Raw genomic sequence first — 21319 nt, forward strand, 5'->3', positions numbered from 1 at the left:
CCCCCGGAGGAGAGACACCTGGTGCGACATCGATTCACCCCGTCACAGTGCACCTGGTCCTGTGCAACAAATGGGGGGTAGGGCTCAAGTAGTACTGCCCTAGCCTACAGTGCAGGGCACCCTGGCTTCCCAGAGCAGTGCAGCCTGACCCCTGGAATCCACCCGCCCAGAGCAGCATGGCCTAGTGGTCAGTCCCTGAGCAGCACCCATGCCTGCAGTGGGTGTGGGGCAGAGGAGGGGGACCCAGGTTGTGAGAAACCAATAGTCTGTAATTTCTTATTTTAACCATTACGTTCCCTGTGCTGCTCTCTATCCGCAGGTCTCGTGTGGTCGGTTCTGGGGTACAGGTGCCGTCCAGCTCAGTCTCTGCAGACGGTAGCCCCAGCTGCTCACTGGCAGCACGTTACTCTCCTCCGTCGCCCAGACTGCCCCCCTCGCAGCCTGTCCAGGCCGAGCGTGCCCTGCAGGGAGGGGGAGTCCCTAGCAGAGGCTCGGGTTCCAGCTGGGTCTGTAAACGACCTCGCCCACTCGGCTCAAGCGGGCTGGAAACGGGCTTGAAAATGAGGCTTGAGCAGCCGTCTCCTTGACTTGAGGCCCACGCGTCAGTCCCCCGCCCCGCCATAAAATGGGGCTAATACCACAGTGGCAGCAGCTCGCGAGACCTAATCTGCTGCTGGGGATGGCCCGACTGCCACGGACTTACCAGGTGCTGAGCCAGGCCCTTCTTGGGAGCCCCCACCCCAACCCAGCCTGTGCTGGGTGAGAACCAAAGGGCACTCTCCCCGCAGTGGCACCCTGGTGGGGATGACGAGACATGCTTAGCCTGGGAGCTCCGCAGGGCCAGGACGATCGATGGCCGCTCTGGGCCAGGGCCAGCCTTTCTGTTCTGGGTTTGCAGGGCGACCGGCTCCCAGGCCAGGCCCGGGGCTGCCCCAGCACAGGTGAGAGGCTGACAGACTATGGTTACCAAACCTGTAGGGGCAGCCTCTGCAAAGCACCTGGTAGACAGAAGGCTCCGGGCCGTGCAAAAGGCCCCACTGCGCTACTTCACGCTGGGCTGGATTTCCGGAGCACGCTGGAAAGCAGCTGGAAAACGGTTCTGCTCCAGCGTGGAGCCCGGCGGTGTCTCGAGCTTCCTCCTACTGTCTCCTCCTGCTGTCCTTCGCTTGCCCCCATGCCGGGGGGTCCGGGGGGCTCAGGGCTGGGTTCTGGCCTCGTGCTTAGCAGGCTCAGAGCGCCCTTGCACGTTGAGCCCAGAGGAGTCCGGCGTGTTAGCAGCTGTGTCTGGGGAGGAGCGGTGGCGCAGGACAGCACGTTGCTATCGAGGGTTCTGGTTCTTTTTATATTTTAATAGAAAGCCAAGGCCCTGCTGAGGTAGCGAAACAAACAGGCGGCTCCAAGGGCTGCCACGTTGCATCCGCACAGTTACCTCGGCCTCCGTGAGTCACGCCCAGGGCATCCAACCCCGGGGAGCTGCCAGCCCCTCCCCTCTGGTTCTGCCCGCCCTCGGTCACAGCAATATGGACTGCACGTGCTCAATGGCTCCGGCCGGGTCTGCTTTGTGCAGCATGAAGTGGCCCTGCACCTGGGCGGCGCTGATCTGCCTGGAGACGCGCAGGGCCTGCTCTGCGAACTTCTCGCCGGCGGCCACGGGCTGCTCGGGGTAGAAGCGCTGGAACATGCGGGAGATCTGCCAGTGGGAGCAATACCCCACATGCTGCTTCAGATCCACCCGGCCGGGGCGCACCAGGGCCGGGTCCAACCTGCGGAGGCAGAGACGGAGCGGTGCTGTCAGCCAGCTGCGTGGAGCTCAGCTCCGCGCACGTCTCTGTGTGGCCTCCAGTGCAAACATCCCCTTGAATACCAGCCCGGAGACCTGCCCGCTGTGGCACAGAAGGACGGGCAAGGTCCCCCAGGGCCGGCCGGCTCAACAGAGAAACCGGCAGAACTAGACAGAGGAGGGCAGCAACCCCGGGCCTTCCTGGACAGCTCAGGCTTCTGGGGCACCGTTCCAACGGGTCGGTGGTCCCCTCGGCACGCCTGGGCCTGGCTTCCTGCTGGGGAAGGAGCAGCAGCCGGGAGCTCTGCACGGGAACACGGAGGAGGGCTGAAAGGGACAGGACCCAAGCCAGGGGAGAGGCGGGCTGGGAGCTCACAGCGACAGTGGAAGGGGGGCTGGGTATCTAGCCAGAGTGAGGAACTGAGGCGGGCGCCAGTGGGTCTGATCTCGCCTCGTGCGCCCTCGTACCCCGCAAGGGGGTTCCTGCCCTGGGACCCCCGCCCCGCGGGAGACGGCTCTGACCTGTCGACGTGGTTGGTGGTCATGAAGACTATCCTGGCCTCCGTGGAGGCGACGCCGTCCAGCGCGTTGAGGAGGCCGCTGAAGGTCAGCCGTCCCATGCCCTGGTAGGCAGCTGGGTCTGGAGGAAAGGCAGACGGGGAGCTCAGGGGCACTGGCAACTTCCCAGCCAGCGGGGAGCTGCCCCATCTGCTATAGGTCAACCAGCCCACCTCCACCCCCACCTCCACCCCCACCCAGGAACCTGGCCACTCCACCCTGCGCTCTCAGCAGAGCGACCACAGGGCCACCAGGCGGGCCAGCGACAGGCCTGCTCCCAGATACTCGCTGCACTGGCGGCAGACTGCCTGCCCCACACCGCACACAGGGCAGGGGAGGGGGCGGAGGGCTGAACCAACCCCCTGGCTGAAGAGCAAAGGGGTCTATGCAGCCAGGCAGGGGGAGCTGCCTCCCACCTGGGGATCAGGGACTCCCGGGCCCAGCAGGTGAGCCGAGCCACCTCGGAACAGCTCCTCCAGCCCCACTGCCCAGGGAACCGCGCTGGGCCCGTTCAGTTCAGGCAGGCCACAGCGACCAGCGCGGTCTGCTCCTTGCCAAGCTGGGCAGGGACCCCGAGGGGCGGGCAGGGCAGGTGTCTGCATGGCCCCTAGCCAGGACTAACTCTCGGCAGCGAGGTCCCGGCTGACGAAGGCGGCGTCCACGTCCTCCAGGAGGATGATGCTCTGCTGCGGCGCCACGCTGAGCAGGTGGTTGAGGCGGTCGTCGGAGAGGCCGCGGTCGCTCAGGCTCAGCAGGCAGATGCCGTACTCCAGCTCCCCGGCCAGGGCGGTGCTGGGAGGGGAACACGGGGAGAGTAAAGCCCAGGGAGGGCACCGCTCCCTCTCCAGCCCCACAGGGCCAGGCCCCAACCTCAGACCTCGCCAGGAGTTGGGGGCGGACCTGGAAGTTCCTTTCTCAACCGTGACCGGATCTCCTGTCCAATGTGCGGCAAGTCACGTCTGCACCCTGCCTCCCGCGCGCAAGCCCTGCCCTGCCCCCCACGGGGATGGAAGGACACGCTGTGGGGCGCTCCGGCATGGGGCCTCTGTGTTCCTCCAGCAGCTGACTCCCCTGCCAGGCACCTCCCAGTCACCTGCCCGCGGGCAAGGCAAGCACAAGGGGCGGGCGCTCTGCTCCAGGAGTCGGAGGCCTGCCCTGCACCGTGAGTGACCATACAGGGCGCCCAGACAGATGTGCCAGGCTGAAGGGGGATCCAGGGGACGCAGCTCTGGGGCCCCGATGTAGCCCTGTTCATCGTCTGGGACGTGGCCTGTTAGAGTGTGTGGGGCTGGCCTGCTTTGGGCTGTGGACATAACACAATTCACGTTTCAGGGGGGCGCCCCAACAGCAGCCCAGCTCAGGGCCCCCAGCGGGCTAGCAGCACCTCCGGACACAGCCCTTGGCTCGCGCTGCTGCCCGTTTCTCCCTGGCTAACCCAACCCCCCTCCTCGGCGAAGCCACCCCAGGCCCCCCGCCCACGGGCGAAGGAGACCCAGAACTCGGGCAGGCTGGCCCCACCCAGCCTAGAGTACTCACATGAAGCTGCTCTTCCCGCAGCCCGGGGGCCCGTAAAGCAGATACCCCCTCCTGTAGGGGATTCCTAGGAAGAGAGGGAGCCATCAGAAGTCAGCCACGCGCCCCAAACCCAGCCTGCCCCACAGCCCTAAAGGACGGAGCCCAACTAAGGAGCACACAGGCAGCCCCCCCCCACACACACACACCCAGGGCCCTAATCTGGACTTGTGGGAGGCTCACCTGGCCAGCGGGCTCCCCTCACGCAGTGCTGCCCTCGGCTCTGGCGCTGTCCCTGAGAGGAGGCCCTGGACCACTGGGGCCTGCCGAGCAGAGCAGAAAGCTTCCAGCTGGGGCCAGGCCTGGAGCAAGATGGACCCCAACTGGGGAGCTACGGGGCGGAGGGGTAACCTGCTTGCTCCCTACGGCGCCAGGGAGAGACCCGGCACTGAACCCACCCTTCCCTGCAGCGAGGGGCCCCGGGGCCCGGACATCCCGCAGGGCGGCTGCCTAGAGCACTGGGCCTGCATCGCCACGGCAGCGCCCGTTTCTCAGCCGGGCCGCTGCGGTGAATCGGGCCCGCTGACCGCAGAGAGGGGCACTGCCCCTCCAGCCCAGAAACGCCCCTCTCCCGGCTGTGGCCATTCAGTGCCAGTGCTCCCAGGCAGCCGCGAGGATTGTACACGAAGCTTCTTCACACACACAAACCGGGGCCCCGGGGAGGAAGGGGGCGGTGAGTCAGACCTAAGGTGCTGCGGGGCTAGGCCAGGCCCAGGTGCATCGGGAGAGCCGCAGCAGGCTGGGGAAGTGTGTGGAGAAGCGGGGGTAGCTGCACCGCGCCCGCCTGCCTGCAGCACCCTGGCTCGAGGGAGCGTTCTTTGCCCTCCCTGGGGCCCTAGAGGAGGCCAGAGGGAGGGAGCCTTGCCTCTCTCAGTGTACCACTTGGGGTTCTCGATGAACTCTTTGACGTCCTGCACGATCTTCTCCGAGACCCCTTTCTCCAGCACCACCGAGGCGAGCGGGCGGCGGCGGCGCGGGAACCCGAACGGCCGCCATTCGGCCCCCATGGCTGTGTACATGACCGTCTTCCCCTCCTGCTGCCTCAGAGCCAGCTCCCTGGCTGGACAGACGGAGAGAGGCTGGCAGTGAAAGAGGCTCTCCCACAAGGCACCAGGAACTGGCCCAGCTTTTACAGCTGCCAGCTTCAAATCTGCCGCAGCAGGACACTAGCCAGCCCGGGCCCCGGCCCTGCGAGCAGCCGTACCTTCCTGGAGGATGCTGAAGAAGATCTCCCGGTTGGTGCCCAGGGCCGTGAACGTCACGGACTCCCAGGGGGTCCCCGTGTGCAGGTCAATCATTTGCTTCTCTCGATTCCGCTCAATGCGGATCCACTTCCTCCGGTACCTGGGAGCAGAGAGAGGCTGAGCAGGGAGGCCAGGCCAAGGGGCGATGCTGGAGGAGGCTCGGGAGCATCACCACGTACCCGCTTCCGCGGTGAAGCTGAACTGACTCAGCGTTTTACGTGGCGACTTGCCCTGACGCTCTGAGAAGCGCCTTTACAATCCCCTGCTGTGCGAGGTCCATGCGTCCGCTCCACCCCGCACAGGCACAGACGGGCTTCCACTTCGTATCTGCCGTGTTTTAACTTCGCCGAGTAGCCTCGTCATCTCCCGGGGCGGGCAAGGCCGTGTGGGGGCATTCCCGACCCCAGGGACAGGAGATGAATTCGGCATCTCGCCTGCTGGTCATCTCTTTTCCCCGCTAAGCAGTCATAGAGTCCTAGGGCGGGCAGAGCCCACAGGAGTCACCGCGTCCAGCCCCCTGCCCAAAGCACGACCAGCCCCAACTAAACCATCCCAGCCAGGGCTTGGTCCAGCCAGGACTTAAACACCTCTAGGGATGGAGACTCCACCCCCTCCCTAGGGAACCCAGCCCAGCGCTTCCCCACCCTCCTAGGGAAAGAGTTTTTCCTAATATCCAACCTGGACCTCCCCCACTGCAACTTGAGCCCATTGCTCCTTGTTTTGCCATCTGCCACCTCTGAGAACAGCCTCTCTCCTTCCTCTTTGGAACCCCCCTTCAGGAAGTTGAAGGCTGCTCTCAAATCCCCCCTCACTCTTCTCTTCTGCAGACTAAACAGACCCAAATCCCTCAGCCTCTCCTCAGAGGTCATGTGCTCCAGCCCCCGAATCATTTTCATTGTCCTCCACTGGACCCTCTCCAATGCGTCCATGTCCATTCTGTCATGGCGGCCCAGAACTGGACACAAGACTCCAGTGGCCTCTCCGGTGCCAAATGAAGGGGAATAATCACTTCTCTGGATCTGCTGGCAATGCTCCTCCTAATGCCCCCCAACATGCCATTAGCCTTCTTGGCTACAAGGGCGCCCTGTTGACTCGCATCCAGCATCTCATCCACTGTAACCCCCAGGGCCTTTTCCACTGAACTGCTACGTAAACATTTAAAAATGAATGGAGATGCCTATCTCCTAGAACTGGAAGGGACCTTGAAGGTCATCGAGTCCAGTCCCCTGCCTCAGGACCAAGTACCATCCCTGACAAATATTTGCCCCAAATCCCTAAATGGCCTCTGCAAGGATTGAACTCACAACCTCGGGTTTAGCAGACCAATGCTCAAACCACTGAGCTCTCCCTCCTTAGCCAGTCAGTCCCCAGCCTGTACCAATGCTTGGGATTCTTCTGTTCCACGTGAAGGACTCTGCACTTGTCCTTGTGGAACCTCATCCGATTTCTTTTGGCTCAATCCTCTAATCTGTCCCGGTCACTCTGGACCCTCCCCCTGCCCTCCAGTGCATCTACTAAGGACTTGTATCGACTACACAATTAGTCGATAGGACCACTCTGCAGAGCCACAGCGGGGGTAGCTCCAGGAGCCGGCTCAAGCCGGGACTGAGCAGTCCTGGTTCATGCCTGCTCCGGAAGCCACCTGCGCTGCGGCTCTGCATTTTAAACGTAGTAAGAGCAGCCTGTGGCTGGCCGTGGACAGGGGCAGCTGCCGCCAAGCAGTCCCTGTCCGCAGGGGGGCCCAGCTCCTCGCTGGGAGCCCTGCCGACAAGGGCTGCTGCCAGAGCAGCCTCTGCCCACAGCAAGCCTCAGCCCGGGTTTATAACTCTGACAAAGGCAGCGGGTGGGGGTGGGGGGAGGCAGCACCCTCCAGGACTGGCTCCTGTTTCCCCCCTTTGCTGCCTCTCATGGAGGCAGCGAGCAAGGGGGAGAGGAAGCGAGTAGTCGAGACTCCAGTCGACTCCTCTAATGTGCCTAGTACCTACCCATGCGCTGCGTGCGCCAAAGCCCACTGAAATCAGCGGGACCCTTTCTGACTTCAACAGGCCCCCAGGCCCTTCAATAATTTTTCTTCACACGCAGCCCTCGGGTCGGGGGTGCAACTGGTCAGTTCCAGCCCATTCCTCCGCCCACCCTGCCCCCTTACCAGATGAAGTGGTTGCCAGGGCTGGGGATGAAGTCGAACTTGGTGCTGACGCGCCCGCTCTCATGCTGCAGGTACGAGGTCTCCACGCTCAGGTGCTGAGTGTGCTTGGCATAGTGCGAGATCCAGCTCAGCAGCCACTGGTAGCTCTTGTCCTTGCTGGGCACCTCCAAGGTGATCATGTAGTGTCGGCGAAAAGCAACCACCCCAAACTGGGCCCCCTTCCGGGCCAGGGCCAGAGCCGTGCCCACCCCTACCAGGCCAAACCCAGCCCCGAAGTAGGGATTGTCCTTCAGCGCCAAGACAAAGTCAGAGAAGGGCATGGTGGGCCAGGGGAGTCATGCGACGGCTTTCAGTGGCATCGCCCCTGCCAGCCAGAACAAACCTGATGATAAAACAAAAAGGGAAAAGGCTGAACTACAGGTGCCAATGCTAACGCTCAGCATGAGGGGCCGGCACAGAGCCAAGGTGACACCCAGGCCACCCGCTTTCGAGGCCTTCTCTGTGTGGCACATTCAGATTTGTCACCAGCAGAACTCTCTTGAAAATGCAAAGCAAGTTTCTAGCCCTTAAAGCTGCAGAGAAAACCTTCCAAACCTGACCCAAGGGCAACAGGCCCAGCCGCAGCTCCCTGAAGCAACAGTGGAGAGATGTTACCGTCTCAGCCCATCAAGCAGTTAGCTGCTCTGCCCCTAGTGACTCTCACAGCCCAGACAGATCCTGGCTGGCTTTGGGCACAGTTCTCAAAGTGGAGTGGTGCTGGCGACCACATGGGAGTCCAAGGACCCGTGTGATCAGGCCAGCGGCCTCCGGAGCGCCTTCTTGGGGCCTGTGGTCATGGTGCAGCAGCCCTGCCTCAGTTTCCCCACTTGTTAGGGCTCTCTCCATCGCATTACCAAAGCAAACAACATTCCGCACGTTCAGCTGGATTCTTCGTGGAACAAAATAGGCAAAGTGAGTTCTCAGGCTCTCCTCCCCCATCAAGTCCATGTTCCTAGTCCTGCTGGGGGCCCCCTCTCAGAGCCTCTTCTCTGAACAGGGTTCCCTGCTGGCTCCTCCCCCCAGCATTCTCCATCCCTCTCCTCCGGAGCAACCCCCTCCCCAGCTTCCTGCTGCTTTGACACTGGTAGCCTGCTTAGTAGCAAGGGCTGGCTTGGCCCAGCCACTAGGTCTGAAAAGGAACCACCACCCTTGGCATGGAGGCTCAAGCAACTGGGAGGATGCCACCCGCACAAGGATCTCCGGAGCTGGGCTGAGGAAGCTCTTTGGGCAGGGTGGCAGAACAGCATCCCAGGCCACTGGGAGGAAGCTGGGAGCGCAAGGGTGTAAAAGCAATGTGGGCTTGTCACAGATGAAGGGCCAACCCGTGGCTTTCTCACTAAAACCCTCCGGCCACAAGCTGTTAGAAAATACTGCCCAGGGCGCAGTTCCAGAGGATTTATTACGGCAACTGCTCAACATGCATCACCAGGTGCATCCCGAAAGCCTGTCCCATGCAGCTAGGAACCTGGACGGGACGGAGATGGAAGCAGCCTCTCCCGTCTGTGATGGCAGTGGAAGGCCTAAAGCCACAGAGCCGTCCTGCACCACGTCATGGAAACGGTTGCCTTTTAAAGCAATGTGGGCAGACAGACAGCACTAGAAGGGGTTCTAGTCTTGGCTTGATTTCGGGCAAGTCCCTTCCCTTTCCATCCCTCGCTCTGTGAAACATAAGTGATGATTCTGGCCTTGTCCGTGAGGGGCTTTGAGATGAAACTGACCTGTACAAGCTAGGGACCACTGGTAAAGTCCTGTCCCAACCTTGGCCGTCTCGATGCTCTCTTGCCCTGCTATTGATGGAGCGTGCCAATAGTTTGAGCTCTCCTCCGGCTGCACCTCCCCGCTCATGAGGATACCCAGCACATTTCACATTAATGCGCTGCAGCATCAGTGACTTAAGCCTCCTGTTGCCAGAGGGATGGGGGCAGGGGTGTCACATGATCACTCCCATTGCACAGCCTGGGAAACTGTAGGTCACAGGCGAGCTGGAGAGCCTGTGGCCGTCAGGAATAGACTCCAGGAGTCCTGGTTGTCAGCAGGCTTACGCCCTGTGCAGGCAGTAGTGCGATGGTAGGCTTGGTGTGCCAGCCCCAGCCGGCAGCGATACAAGGACCAGGCTGAGGGAGTGCCATCCCTGACAGGTGTGTGTCCAACCTGCTCTTAAACATCCCCAGGGATGGAGATTCCACAACCCCCCAGGCAACTTATCCCAGTGTTTCACCACCCTGACAGGCAGGAAGTTTTCCTTAATGTTCAACCTAAACCTCCCTGGCTGCAATTTCAGCCCATTGTTGCTTGTCCTATCCTCAGAGACCAAGGGGAACCATTTTCCTCCCTCCTCCCTGTGACCCCCTTTTAGGGACTGGCAAGCTGCTGTCATGTCCCCTCAGGTCTGCTCTTCTCCAGACTAACCAAACCCTTTCCATAGGGTCTCCCATCTCCCCTCAAAAGGAGCCTAAAGCCCCCACTTGAGTTCCCCTTTCATGGGGCCTGGGCCCCCTCTCTGCTCCCTCCCCCCTATAATGGGTCTGTCCACCCCCCCGCAAGGCAGCCTGAAGCCCCCACACCAGTTCCCACACCCCACGGGTCTGACCCCCCAACTGCCCTCCCCCATCTCGGGGCCTGACCCCCCAACTGCCCCTCCCCCGTCTCGGGGCCTGAACCCCCCAACTGCCCCTCCCCCGTCTCGGGGCCTGACCCCCCCCCCTCCCCCGTCTCGGGGCCTGAACCCCCCAACTGCCCCTCCCCCGTCTCGGGGCCTGAACCCCCCCCCTCCCCCGTCTCGGGGCCTGAACCCCCCAACTGCCCCTCCCCCGTCTCGGGGCCTGACCCCCCCAACTGCCCCTCCCCCGTCTCGGGGCCTGAACCCCCCAACTGCCCCTCCCCCGTCTCGGGGCCTGACCCCCCCAACTGCCCCTCCCCCGTCTCGGGGCCTGACCCCCCCAACTGCCCCTCCCCCGTCTCGGGGCCTGAACCCCCCAACTGCCCCTCCCCCGTCTCGGGGCCTGACCCCCCCAACTGCCCCTCCCCCGTCTCGGGGCCTGAACCCCCCAACTGCCCCTCCCCCGTCTCGGGGCCTGACCCCCCCCCAACTGCCCCTCCCCCGTCTCGGGGCCTGACCCCCCCAACTGCCCCTCCCCCATCTCGGGGCCTGACCCCCCCCCCATCCCGCCAGGGGGTCTGTCTCTCCCCCGCCCTTACCGCCCAGCAGCGCCGCTCTGCCCCTCCGGCCGCGCGCTCTATGGTTCCGGCCCCGCCCGGCCGCAGGCACCATAGAGAGCGGGCGCGGGGCAGAGCGGCCGGAAGGGGCCGCAGCACAAAGGGGCCGCTCCCGGCCGGGCGCGGGGCACCATAGAGATGGGCCGCGCCGGGGGCAGCGCGCGCCGAGCCCCTCAGGTGCGGAGGCCGGGCCGGGGTCCGTAGAGGGGAGGGGTCCCCCAGAGAGGGGGGGGTCCCTAAAGGGGTCCCCAGAGGGGGGCGGTTCCCCAAGAGGGGGGAGGGGCCCCCCAGAGAGGGGGGAGGGGCCCCCCGAGGGAGGGAGGGAGGGGTTCCCCAAGAGGGGGAGGGGTCCCCCAGGGACGGGAGGGGTCCCAAGAGGGGGAGGGGTCCCCCAGAGAGGGGGGGTCCCTAAAGGGGTCCCCAGAGGGGGGGCGGTTCCCCGAGAGGGGGGAGGGGTCCCCCAGGGAGGGGGTGGGTCCCTAGAGGGGTCCCCCAGGGAGGGGAGGGGTCCCAAGAGGGGGAGGGGTCCCCCAGAGAGGGGGTGGGTCCCTAAAGGGGTCCCAGAGGGGGGGCGGTTCCCCAAGAGGGGGGAGGGTCCCCCGAGGGGAGGGTTCTGGGATCAGCCCGGGGGGTCTCCGCGCCACAGCCCCAGGGGCCGGGGGTGTCGGCAGGTGCGCGGGGGGGGGAAGCAGCTTCCCCCCAGGGGCCGGGGATGGAAAGTCCGGTGGCATCCGGCAGCCAGCGGGACGGTCTGTGTGAGCAGGGGCCGATTCAGCAGGACCCTGCGCGGGGCTGCTCCAGACCCGCCTGCCCCCAGCGAGGTGAAGGGATGGAATTAATTCGCGTTTGGAGATCCTCGTTGGGCGGGGCGGGGAGGGAGAGCCAGGCCGTGCTACCGAAACCCCTCCCGTCGAGGGACAGCCCCCCTCTCTACCCGGCACACCCCTGCCAACGCTAATACAAGAAGAAATGAGTCAAATCTTCAAATTCCAAACTCCACCAAGCGGAGGAAGATGCACCAGAGACCCCGTGAAATCCACTAGAGACTTTGCTATTGCTACTCATTGTAAGAGGAGGTGCCCGAGACTCCAACGATAGGTGTCAGGATAAAGACAACCAAAGTACTGCAGCCCACGGTGGATTATGCTGTTATGTGCCGCAGGCGGAGAATGTGACAGAGCCTTGTGTCAGGTGTAGCTTTCAACCGCTTTTGGAGCGCACAGATCAGCCCTTTGCCCCGTTGTGTAACTGGGCTGGCCTAAACGCTGAAGAATAGACTAGCTTGGCAAAGAGGGAGCAGAGCTGCTGCTGAGGGGCCCTTTCCCATCTCTAATCCTTCTACAGTTCTGTGCTCATACTTCATCCTCTGGCAGTTTATACCATGGTATCACCAGAAGACATGCCTGTCCCAAAGAGGCAACTGTCCAAGACAAAGACGAGACACAGAAGAAAAATGGGGGAGCACTAAAGCTGGCAGGTGAAACTGACCTGTCTAGTTTCCCTGTCCCAAAGTGAGTGCCCTGTCCAGAATTGTCAGACGTTTTGTGGCAAGGGGCTCTTCTCTGAATTAGCACCAACTCCAGTCCCCCTGAAAGGGACTGAGGCCGTTCTGGGGCTGAGATGTCACTGAGATGTCCTGACCCTCTGAAATCATTAAAGGTCACCTAGCTACCTCTTGGAAGAGTCAAGATGTTTGTCCTGTGGCTGGGTCTGGTAATTTGAGTGTCTTTATGTCTTCTCCTTCCTCGTGTTCGCCCACAGAAGGCAGCTCACTCACGGTGCATAAGGGAAACACACAAGTAGGTGACCTACTCGTCCAGTTTCTCTCTTGTATCCCTACGATTCTCACTGCATTTCAGCTGCCCCCAGGCGTCACCTCTCCCTGGCTTACAGCACTGCACAATCTTGCTGTGAACTGTTAAATAGCTGTATTATCTGGCTGCAGAGCTGTTGCACTGTCAGGGTACATGTTGTGCATCAGCAGGCAGGCATCAAAACACTTGGAAGCCCTTTGGCCTAGTAGAGGTTATTGTTACAATTAAAAAACATACATTAAGATGACAGGTAAGAACTGTAGCTAAGATTTAAAAAAGGCGACAGTTTGAGCATCTTCGTATTGGACCCACCTGATTTTTCACCTGAGAACTCTTCAAAAAAAAAATCAAACCTGTTTGAAGCATCCCAAAATCACCTCTCCTTTTTGCAAATCTTTTCTCTCCAGGAAAGTTCTCACCTTAGAGGGAGACACCTTTGGAGTCTGTTGCCCTTGCACCCTTTCCATACCGGCAGTCCAGCTGTGTCACTTTGTGTCTTTTCAGAACGAGACTGACTCCTCCACAGCCCCGTGCAGGTGTCCGTTTGTGCGCAGAGGAAAATGAATGCGGAAGTGGCTGCAGAGCCTGCCGGAGGAGAGATGGATGCCCTGTGCCCAGGGCTGCTGTTGCCCATCTCGGGAGAGGCAGGAACCGGAGAAAACCCGGGGGCCTCGAGTGCCTGCATGGCTGGGCCAGCCCCGCTGACTGTGGGACAGAGCTTGTTGCTGACGGATGCGTCCATGGCTGGGGATGGAGCTCATGCAGAAGCAGCTGATGTGGAAATATTTGTAGAGGCCGTGTCAGACAACATGTCTCTGAGCAGCACGGGCAACGCCACAGGTATGGCACGCCTTGGGGGGGGAGGGGGCAGCGATCCTCCCAGTGGATCGTCCACTTGCCATGTGTCAGGAAGGCCAAGTCAGGCTCTCCAGTCCCTTCTCTCTGGAAGAGCAGGCAGGGGTCTCCAGCCAGTCTTGTGGGGCAGGCCAAGCAGTGTGCAGTGGCCAGACAGGCCCTCTGCAGCCCTGCTCAGCCCTCCGATGGCCTGTCCTGAAAGTGCCACCTGTCGGAGGCCCTGGCACATTGTGATCTGAGTCGATGGTGTTTTCTCTCCTGATGTTCATTGTGAATCTAGTGGTGGAGAGAGGTACTGGCCTGCTGCATAGCTCAGGGTGCAGCCTGGGGCGCAAACAATGTGAGCTCCCCCTCCCAGGGTACCCCTGTGGCGGTGAAGGGGGAGCTGAATCTCCGAAGCCCGTTGAACCTGTAGCTGATGCTTCCAACAAGTGGTCAGCTTGGTACTCATCTGCGCGGGCGCTCTCGCGCGGTGGTGGTGTGCATGCTGTTTCACCAGGACATGGACTGAAAACTTTGTTTTCCACCATGTGCCTAGAATATTGGGACAAAAATTGCTGCCCTTGGCCTGAGCTGGATTTGAACTGGTGCCCTCTGGGCAAAAAGCACCCGGTCTGGCCTGCAGCTGTTTGACGTGCGCTCTCTCCCCACAGAGGTCTTGGTCAAAGTGGTTGAGCTGTATTTCTGCCAGAGATGCGGCCAGAGCTTCTCCGACCCCAGCCTGCCGTCTCAGCACCAGTGCATCCCGCTAGCCACCCCGGAGCACCTGGAACTGCCAGGTCTGCCCCAGCTTGCAGGGGAGCTGCCGGCCCTGCCCAGCGCGTGCAGAGGGGAAGCCGCTGCCTGCCAGGAGCCAGCACAGAGCTTGCCAGGAGCGAGCCAGCAGAACGGGGACCTCAGCACTGCGGCTGAGCAGCTGCTGTGCCCCATTTGCGGGGGGGAGTTCGTGCTGCCCAGTGAGCTCAAGGAGCATTTTAAGACCCATCGCAGTGCCCAGGGAGCCGTGGCCTGCCCTGAAAAGGGCTGCCACTTCACCTCGGAGGACCGCAAGCAGCTGCGTGGGCACCTGCGGGGCACCCACAAGGTGTCTCCAGTCTCCTGCGCCTACCGCGCCTGCCCGCTCTTGTTCCGGAGCCGCCAGGACATGGAGCTGCATCACAAGAGCCACTTCCCCTTCCACTGCGGCCACTGCGACTTTGTCAGCTCCAGCACCAAGCTCTTCAGGCAGCACACCCAGAGCCATGTGCCGGGGGGTGGAGAGCCCCCCACGGACACGGGGCTCGTGGAGGCCACCTGCAAGTGCGACTTCACTGCTGTGGGTGGGCAGGTCCCCAGCGAAGCCCTGCATCTGCACTGCGGTACCTGCTGAGCGCGGGGGGCGGGGGTGGCATGTGAGCCCTCTGTGTGCAGGGTCCTTGAGTGCTGAGCTTTGAAAGAGCGGGTCCCTCCTGCCGCCGGTGGGCACAGCTGGCTTGCGGGGTGGCAGAATTCAGGCACCCTACCTGGAGGGACGCTCCATGGGAGCTGTGGGTGGGAGAAATGAAATCTGGATCCTCCCTGAAAAGCAGGCGCTGCTGCTGGGCTGGGTTCCCCGCAGGGGAATAAACTACTAACGCCCCCGAATTCCCAGCTGCTCCCTACTGGGATTGGCTGGACGACTCTCATCCCTTCCAGGACTCTTAGCCAAGTGAGTGGAGCGTGGAGACTCCGAGGGCTGCGTGTGGCACCCATGTGCTCTAGCAGCCGGCAGGCCTGCATGCCGTAGGGCAGCGCTCAGCTCGGTTCCATGCCAGCTGCGTCGGCTCCTGCCCAGACCTAGGTTTGGGTCATTGGCTTCTCCGCCAGTGGGCGCTGGACCCAGTGGGGATTAACTCTTCCTTTCCCTTTCCAAGATGCTGGGGAGACAGTGGAGGAGGCGGAGAATTCCCTACCTCAGAGCAACTGGGAAGCAGCAGAGCCGGTGGCTGGCCACGGGCAGTCTGGCGGCCCCAGGGCAGCGCCGGACAAGAGAGCGTCAGCAGCGGAAGAAGACTCTGAGAGCACAGGCGATGAATCGCTAGAGGAGGAAGAGGAGGAGAGCGCCTGTGAGGCAGAATCCAAAGGAGATGGGAACGCGGCGTCTAAGAAAGCGAAGGCGCCTCGGGCCCAGCCGTTCAAAGGTGGAGTCCCTCGTTCCCTGCTCCGAGCGCTGGCACTCACACCGGGCGGTGGCCCCACGCACCGGAGCTGGGTGACACAGGCATGGCAGTTGGCCATGTGGGACTGTGGGGCAGAGGACGAGGGATCGTGGGCAGGCTTTCTGGGAGAGCAGAGAAGCCGGAGGAGATGTTTTGGGGATTGCCAAGGGCATGAACTGAGTGGCCCTTCCTTTTCTGCTGCCCGTGGTGGGTCCCAAGGTCCCGATGGCACTAGGAACAAGGCGTGTACAGGGAAATGTAGCGTAGCCCCATACCAGTCAGTGTGCCTCAAGCCAAGGGGACGCGAGGGTGGATCATTTTGTTAGCAACAGCACTTGGCTACGTGCGCTCAGATAGGTCCAGGCCGTCTTGGAGAAGCCCCGGAAGGGTTTTCCCTTGTCAACTGCATGAAGTCCTGCCAAGAGCACAATGTTGGGCTTCTCTTTGCCATGAAGTATTGGCCACTCGCTTCTGCAGTAGGTAAGAGCTTGGGTTGATGGGCTACGTAGGCCGCTCGAGGCTGCCAGCCCTGTGCCCAAAGAGAGGGGCTGTACCAGGGGGAGAGCTGGGCTGAGCCAACAAAGAAATCCCAGCGCCAGGAAGTGTGCTGTCTGCAAGCAGGACCGCGACAGCCCCCAAGGCTGGCCAGGGTTCTCTGCAGAGAAGGGAGCATGTTGGCTCCCCTGCTAACCATACCCGGGACTGGTCTGGCTCTGGAAGTGAAATCAGAGCCAGGCCTGGGTGGGGCCTGTTTGTGGAGCCCCTGGCGGCAGTGGTGGCCGGGCGCCGCCCCATGGGACGTTAGGCACAAATGGTTCCCGGCGAAGGCGCGTAGCCCCCAGAACAAACTCCCGGGGAGCGCTGGGTTCACCGGTTCCTGGTGGCCCTCGAGCTGCCTGGCTGCCTTTTTGGAAGCGGCTTTAGCTACACGTGTCACTGGGCTCTGCACGGGGTTCTGGGGGAAACGTAATGGCCCGTGATACGCAGGACTCAGACCAGACGAGCTAATGGCCTCTTCTGGGCTGAAATCCGCTGATCCTTACCTGGCAAAAAGACGCAGAGAGCAAGTGAAGCCTGGTACTAGCTCCCCGTTTTGGCTGTGCAGCTGCGAAATGCAGGCTCCAGCCTGCTGGAGGCAGACACTAGCGACGGCCCAACACCAAAACATGCTAATGCTGCACCGCTGCTTCCCAGTTCACGGGTGGCAGGGGCCTGGCTGGCAGGTGGCTGCTCCATATGTGGCTCCTGGTGTCAGGTCAGCACAGGCAGCGTCAGAGAGTGTGAGAGAGGGAGGAGGGGAAGTTGCCTGGGCACTGAGATCCGTCCAGCCGGTAAGGCAGGGGTCCACAGGCAGCGGCTGGCTCTGAGCTCAGGGTTTGCAGTTGAGGTGCATGTGAGATGGTGGCTACCTCACCGGCTGTGATCAGCCATGGTTCTCGGCTCCATTTATTGTCCAGCCGAGAGCAGACTCGGGGAAGAAAGGCAACTCTTCCGACCGGGCTTCCTACCCAGCCCCGCTTGGCATCTCCCATCCTTGGGGACCTCTTCCTGTCTCTGCCTCTGACTGGGATGGTTTCCTTTGCAGGGCATGTCACAGAGGGCTCAGAGTACCTCTTCAAAACCCACATGTGCCCGGAGTGCAAGCGGTGCTTCAAGAAGCGGACGCACCTGGTGGAGCACCTGCACCTGCACTTCCCCGACCCCAGCCTGCAGTGCCCCAACTGCCAGAAGTACTTCACCAGCAAGAGCAAGCTGAAAATCCACCTGCTGCGCGAGACCGGGGAGAAAGCTCACCACTGCCCGCTCTGCCGCTACAGCTCCGTGGAGAAGAACGCCCTGAACCGCCACATGGCCAGCATGCACGAGGACATCTCCAACTTCTACTCCGACGTCTACTCCTGCCCCGTCTGCCAGGAGACCTTCCGGCTCAGCCAGGCGCTCAAGGAGCACCTGAAGACCCACAAGGCCGAGACCAAGGGGCTGAGCTGCTTCCAGGGAGACTGTGGCTACTGCACCGACGACCGCAAGGACTTCGTCCGCCACCTCAAGGAGGCCCACGGCATCAAGGCGGTGGAGTGCAAGTACCACGCCTGCTCCCTGCTCTTCGCCACGCCCGAGGCCATGGAAACCCACCGCAAAGCCCACTACGCCTTCCACTGCCAGCAGTGCGACTTCGTCTGCTCCAACAAGCACGTCTTCCGCAAGCACAAGAAGCAGGGGCACCCAGGCAGCGAGCAGCTCCAGTGCGGCTTCTGCCCCTACGCCACCTTCAACCCCGTGGAGTTCCACGACCACGTGGGCAAGATGCACGCCAACGAGAAGATCCACAAGTGCTCCGAGTGCAGCTTCGCCACGGCGCACAAGAGAGTGCTCATCCGCCACATGCTGCTGCACACGGGTGAGTCGCCCGCCTGCCGCTCGGCTTCCCCATCGCACCGCTCGTCGGTCACTGGTCATGGAGGGCTGGGAATCAGGACTTCTGGGTTTGATTCCTGGTTCTGGGAGGGGCTGGCATCCAGTGGTCATGGGGGGCTGGGAATCAGGACTTCTGGGTTTGATTCCGGGTTCTGGGAGGGGCTGGGATCCAGTGGTCATGGGGGGCTGGGAATCAGGACTCCTCGATTCGGTTCCCTGCTCTGTAGCCTTGGGTAAGTCCTGTAAGCGGCAGATGGCCCTGCCGGAGGGGCAGCAAGCCAAGGCAAAGCCGCCATGTTGTGCCTCTCCCTGACTTGTCAGACCAGTCAGCAGTGCGGCGTGGCACGGTGGGCCCTGTACCACGGGGGGAGCAGCCCTGCAGCAGAAGGCAGTGCCAGACCTGAGGAACCTGAGCTTGGAGGAGAGGTGATGGGATTTGGGCTGGTTCCTGCTGGAGCCAAGGCGACAGCAGATCACACAAAGGAGAGGACCTGGTGCCTTTCCACTCGTTCTTTGCTAGGATAACGAGTCTTGTGGCTAAGGGAGAAGCGGTGGACGTGGGATACCTAGACTTGAGTAAGGCATTTGACACGGTCTCGCATGATCTTCTTATCAATAAACTAGGCAAATACAACCTAGATGGGGCTACTATAAGGTGGGTGCAGAACTGGCTGGAGAACCGTTCTCAGAGAGTAGTTATTAATGGCTCCCAATCCTGCTGGAAAGGCATAACAAGTGGGGTTCCGCAGGGGTCTGTTTTGGGACCGGCTCTGTTCAATATCTTCATCAATGATTTAGATATTGGCATAGAGAGGACGCTTATTAAGTTCACAGGTGATCCCAAGCTGGGAGGGGTTGCAAGTGCTTTGGATGGTAGGGTCCTAATTCAAAATGATCTCGACAAACTAGAGAAATGCTCTGAGGTCGATAGGATGAAGTTTAATAAAGACAAATGCAAAGTGCTCCACTTAGGAAGGAACAATCAGTTTCACACACACAGAACGGGAAGCGACTGTCTGGGAAGGAGCATGGCAGAAAGGGATCTAGGGGCTATAGTGGACCACAAGCTGAATATGAGTCAGCAGTGTGATGCTGTTGCAAAAAAGCAAACATGATTCTGGGATGTATTAACAGGTGTGTTGTGAGCAAGTCACATAAGTTATTCTTCTGCTCTGCTCTGCGCTGATCAGGCCTCAGTTGGAGGATTGTGTCCAGTTCTGGGCACCACATTTCAAGAAAGATGTGGAGAAATGGGAGAGGGTCCAGAAAAGAGCAACAACAATGATGAAAGGTCTAGAGAACATGAGCTAGGAGGGAAGACTGAAGGAATTGGGCTTGTTTAGTCTGGAAAGGAGAAGACTGAGGGGGACATGAGAGCAGTTTTCAGGTATCTAAAAGGGTGTCACAGGTAGGAGGGAAAAAAAATTGTTCTCCTTGGTCTCTGAGGACGGGACAAGCAGCAATGGGCTGAAACTGCAGCAGGGGAGGTTTAGGTTGGACATTGGGAAAAACTTCCTGCCTGTCCGGGGGTTAAACACTGGAATCAATTGTCCAGGGAGGTTGTGGAATCCCCATCCCTGGAGATATTTAGGAACAGGTTAGATAGACGTTGATCAGGGATGGTCTAGATCAGTGGTCCCCAACCTTTTGGGGCTGCCGGGTGCCTGGGGGTGGAGCCATGCATGTGCCCCACGCCTGGGGGTGGGGGCTGTGCATGTGCCGCACGCCTGGGGGTGGGGGCTGCGCATGCGCCGGGCACCCAGGGCTCAAGAATGGCTCGGGCTGGCCCTGGTCACTAGGCGGGTGCGCACAAATGCCCCGGTGGGCACCATGGCGCCCGTTGGCTCCGCATTGGGGAGCACTGGTCTAGAATGGTACTGGGTCCTGCCATGGGGGCAGGGGACTGGTCGCAATGAGCTCGCGAGGTCCCTGCCAGGTCTAGTGTCCCGTGATTCTATAACGCACATCTCCCGTGCGAGGGGCTGGCCAGTGGGAGCGGTGCTGGTGGGATACATCCGCCCTGTATCAGTCACAGGGTGCCTGGGAAGGGCTGCGTGGGCTTCAAGTGGTTCCTCTTGGTCTGCAAAGCTTTTCCCACATTGCCTCTATCTCGCTAGATCCACAGCCGCCTCCCTGCAGCACCCCCTGCCGCCTCCTCATTCCCCCCGCTGCCTGGCTGGCTGCAGGGCCTGCCCTGCCTCCCCTCCGAGCTACACCCTTGTGGGGCCGGCGGGGAAATGAGCGCCGCCCTCACCCTGGTGAAAGGTTCTCTCTCTGCTCTGGCTAGGGGAAAAGCCCCACAAGTGTGAGCTCTGCGACTTCACCTGCCGGGACGTGAGCTACCTGTCCAAGCACATGCTCACCCACTCCAACGACAAGAACTACATGTGCACCGAGTGCGGCTACGTCACCAAGTGGAAGCACTACCTGAACGTGCACATGAGGAAGCACACCGGAGACCTCAGGTACCTGCCTCCGGCTCACCCTTCCGGGCACGGCCAGGCTGCTCCCAGCCCTCGCCCCCCCCACTCCCCCGTGTACTGAACCTTCATTTTTGGCCCCACCCAGAGCCCCATAGAGTCTACTAGCCCCAGGCCCCATAGGCTCTGGGCTGGAGCTTGAACGTAGTGGGGTGAATATCTTTGTTTTTTCTTCTTCTCGGTTCTTTCCCCTCACTCGGGCCGGGTCAGCGAGAGAGGGTTTTTTTTTGGTTTTTCGGCTTCTCACTTGTGTATGGCCCCCGACTGATTTTCCTGTGGGCCATGGCCCCCAGCCCAAAAGGGTTCATCACCCCTGGCTTAGGGGCTAGTGTTCTGCATCCTCGCCCACTGCGCTGGGTGCGCTTCCCACTCTTGGCCAGCTGGGCACTTGGAGGCGCTGCCAGCATGGCACGTCCCGCTGTCGGAGGGGACCAACCCTTGGGCAGGCGGCTTGGAAGCAGGGCACACGCCCCACGTTGGCTGTGAGTCCGGGGCTGAGATGTCACCACCCAGGTATCAGTCCCTTGGGTTCCTGGTCTGTCTCGCCACAGGTGAGCGTGTCCTTGTGACACCACGAATCACAGCAATATGCAGGTTCCTCCCCATCCCAAAGGAGCGGGCGGTTCCTCTGGGTCAGTAGCACCTGAGCTTTTGCGCCAAACAGAACTCCTCGCAGCCGAGCCTGGTAGACGCTAGGTACAGCTTTATTCCATGCCACAAGGAGGCTAGGCCAAAGCAGGCGAATGCACTCACGCAAACGAGTAACAATCTCGCGTTTCAAAAAGTAAGAAAAGCATCTGTCGTCAGCAAGCGCTATGTGATGTGTAGGGCACCCAGGATAAGCCGCTGGGGATCTCTTGGCTAGAGCTGGACCCCTTCCACCCCCAGTTCCAAGCAGCATAGAGATCCCTAGTTCCTTTTGCGTGAGGTTTTTACCCCCCTCCTCGCCTGATGGGAGGAGCCCACTTGTCTGACTCCCCTTCCCAGGCAGGAGAGCAGAACAGCAACTGGCTTCTGTCCTCG

At 61.2% G+C, this 21319-nt stretch overlaps 2 protein-coding genes across 6 annotated transcripts in view; one reads left to right on the forward strand and one right to left on the reverse strand.

Annotated features, from left to right (window-relative positions):
• On the reverse strand, positions 1-10662 carry BCS1L (BCS1 ubiquinol-cytochrome c reductase complex chaperone). Of its 3 annotated transcripts, none has more exons than XM_075932976.2 (8): positions 10538-10662; positions 7301-7682; positions 5115-5254; positions 4776-4970; positions 3875-3938; positions 2961-3130; positions 2303-2420; positions 1-1763 (listed from the first exon to the last, which is right to left on the reverse strand). In XM_075932976.2, exons 2-8 carry the CDS (start codon positions 7618-7620, stop codon positions 1511-1513), a joined length of 1260 nt encoding a protein of 419 aa, XP_075789091.1. In that variant the 5' UTR covers positions 7621-7682; positions 10538-10662; the 3' UTR covers positions 1-1510. The 3 variants fall into 3 exon arrangements, with proteins under 3 accessions (XP_075789091.1, XP_089635744.1, XP_075789092.1); XM_089779618.1 differs by lacking the exon at positions 10538-10662 and adding an exon at positions 9058-9820; XM_075932977.2 differs by lacking the exon at positions 4776-4970.
• Positions 10599-21319, forward strand: part of ZNF142 (zinc finger protein 142) — a 17646-nt gene continuing 6925 nt past the window's right edge. The window contains exons 1-6 of one of the 3 annotated variants that reach the window (XM_075932961.2): positions 10599-10732; positions 12874-13209; positions 13878-14582; positions 15117-15383; positions 16987-17799; positions 20104-20281. In XM_075932961.2, the coding sequence (XP_075789076.2) occupies positions 12930-13209; positions 13878-14582; positions 15117-15383; positions 16987-17799; positions 20104-20281 (2243 nt within the window). In that variant the 5' untranslated portion in view covers positions 10599-10732; positions 12874-12929. Of the gene's footprint in view, positions 10733-11163; positions 12355-12873; positions 13210-13877; positions 14583-15116; positions 15384-16986; positions 17800-20103; positions 20282-21319 lie in introns of those variants that run through there. The other 2 variants (XM_075932962.2, XM_075932963.2) reach the window with 2 other exon arrangements.

This window comes from Pelodiscus sinensis, chromosome 7 (assembly GCF_052426305.1).
Source record: "Pelodiscus sinensis isolate ZL-2025 chromosome 7, ASM5242630v1, whole genome shotgun sequence".
NCBI classification, from domain to species: domain Eukaryota; kingdom Metazoa; phylum Chordata; order Testudines; family Trionychidae; genus Pelodiscus; species Pelodiscus sinensis.

What these genes read in the sequence shown, in the direction of transcription:
- BCS1L (XM_075932976.2), bottom strand. Translation starts at nt 7,620, where the DNA reads ATGCCCTTCTCTGACTTTGTCTTGGCGCTGAAGGACAATCCCTACTTC. An exon ending in CCTGGCAACCACTTCATCTG is followed by an intron (nt 5,255 to 7,300) that starts GTAAGGGGGCAG and finishes CTCTGCTCCCAG; the next exon opens with GTACCGGAGGAAGTGGATCC. An exon ending in TGCGGGAAGAGCAGCTTCAT is followed by an intron (nt 3,131 to 3,874) that starts GTGAGTACTCTA and finishes TTCCCCTCCCAG; the next exon opens with CACCGCCCTGGCCGGGGAGC.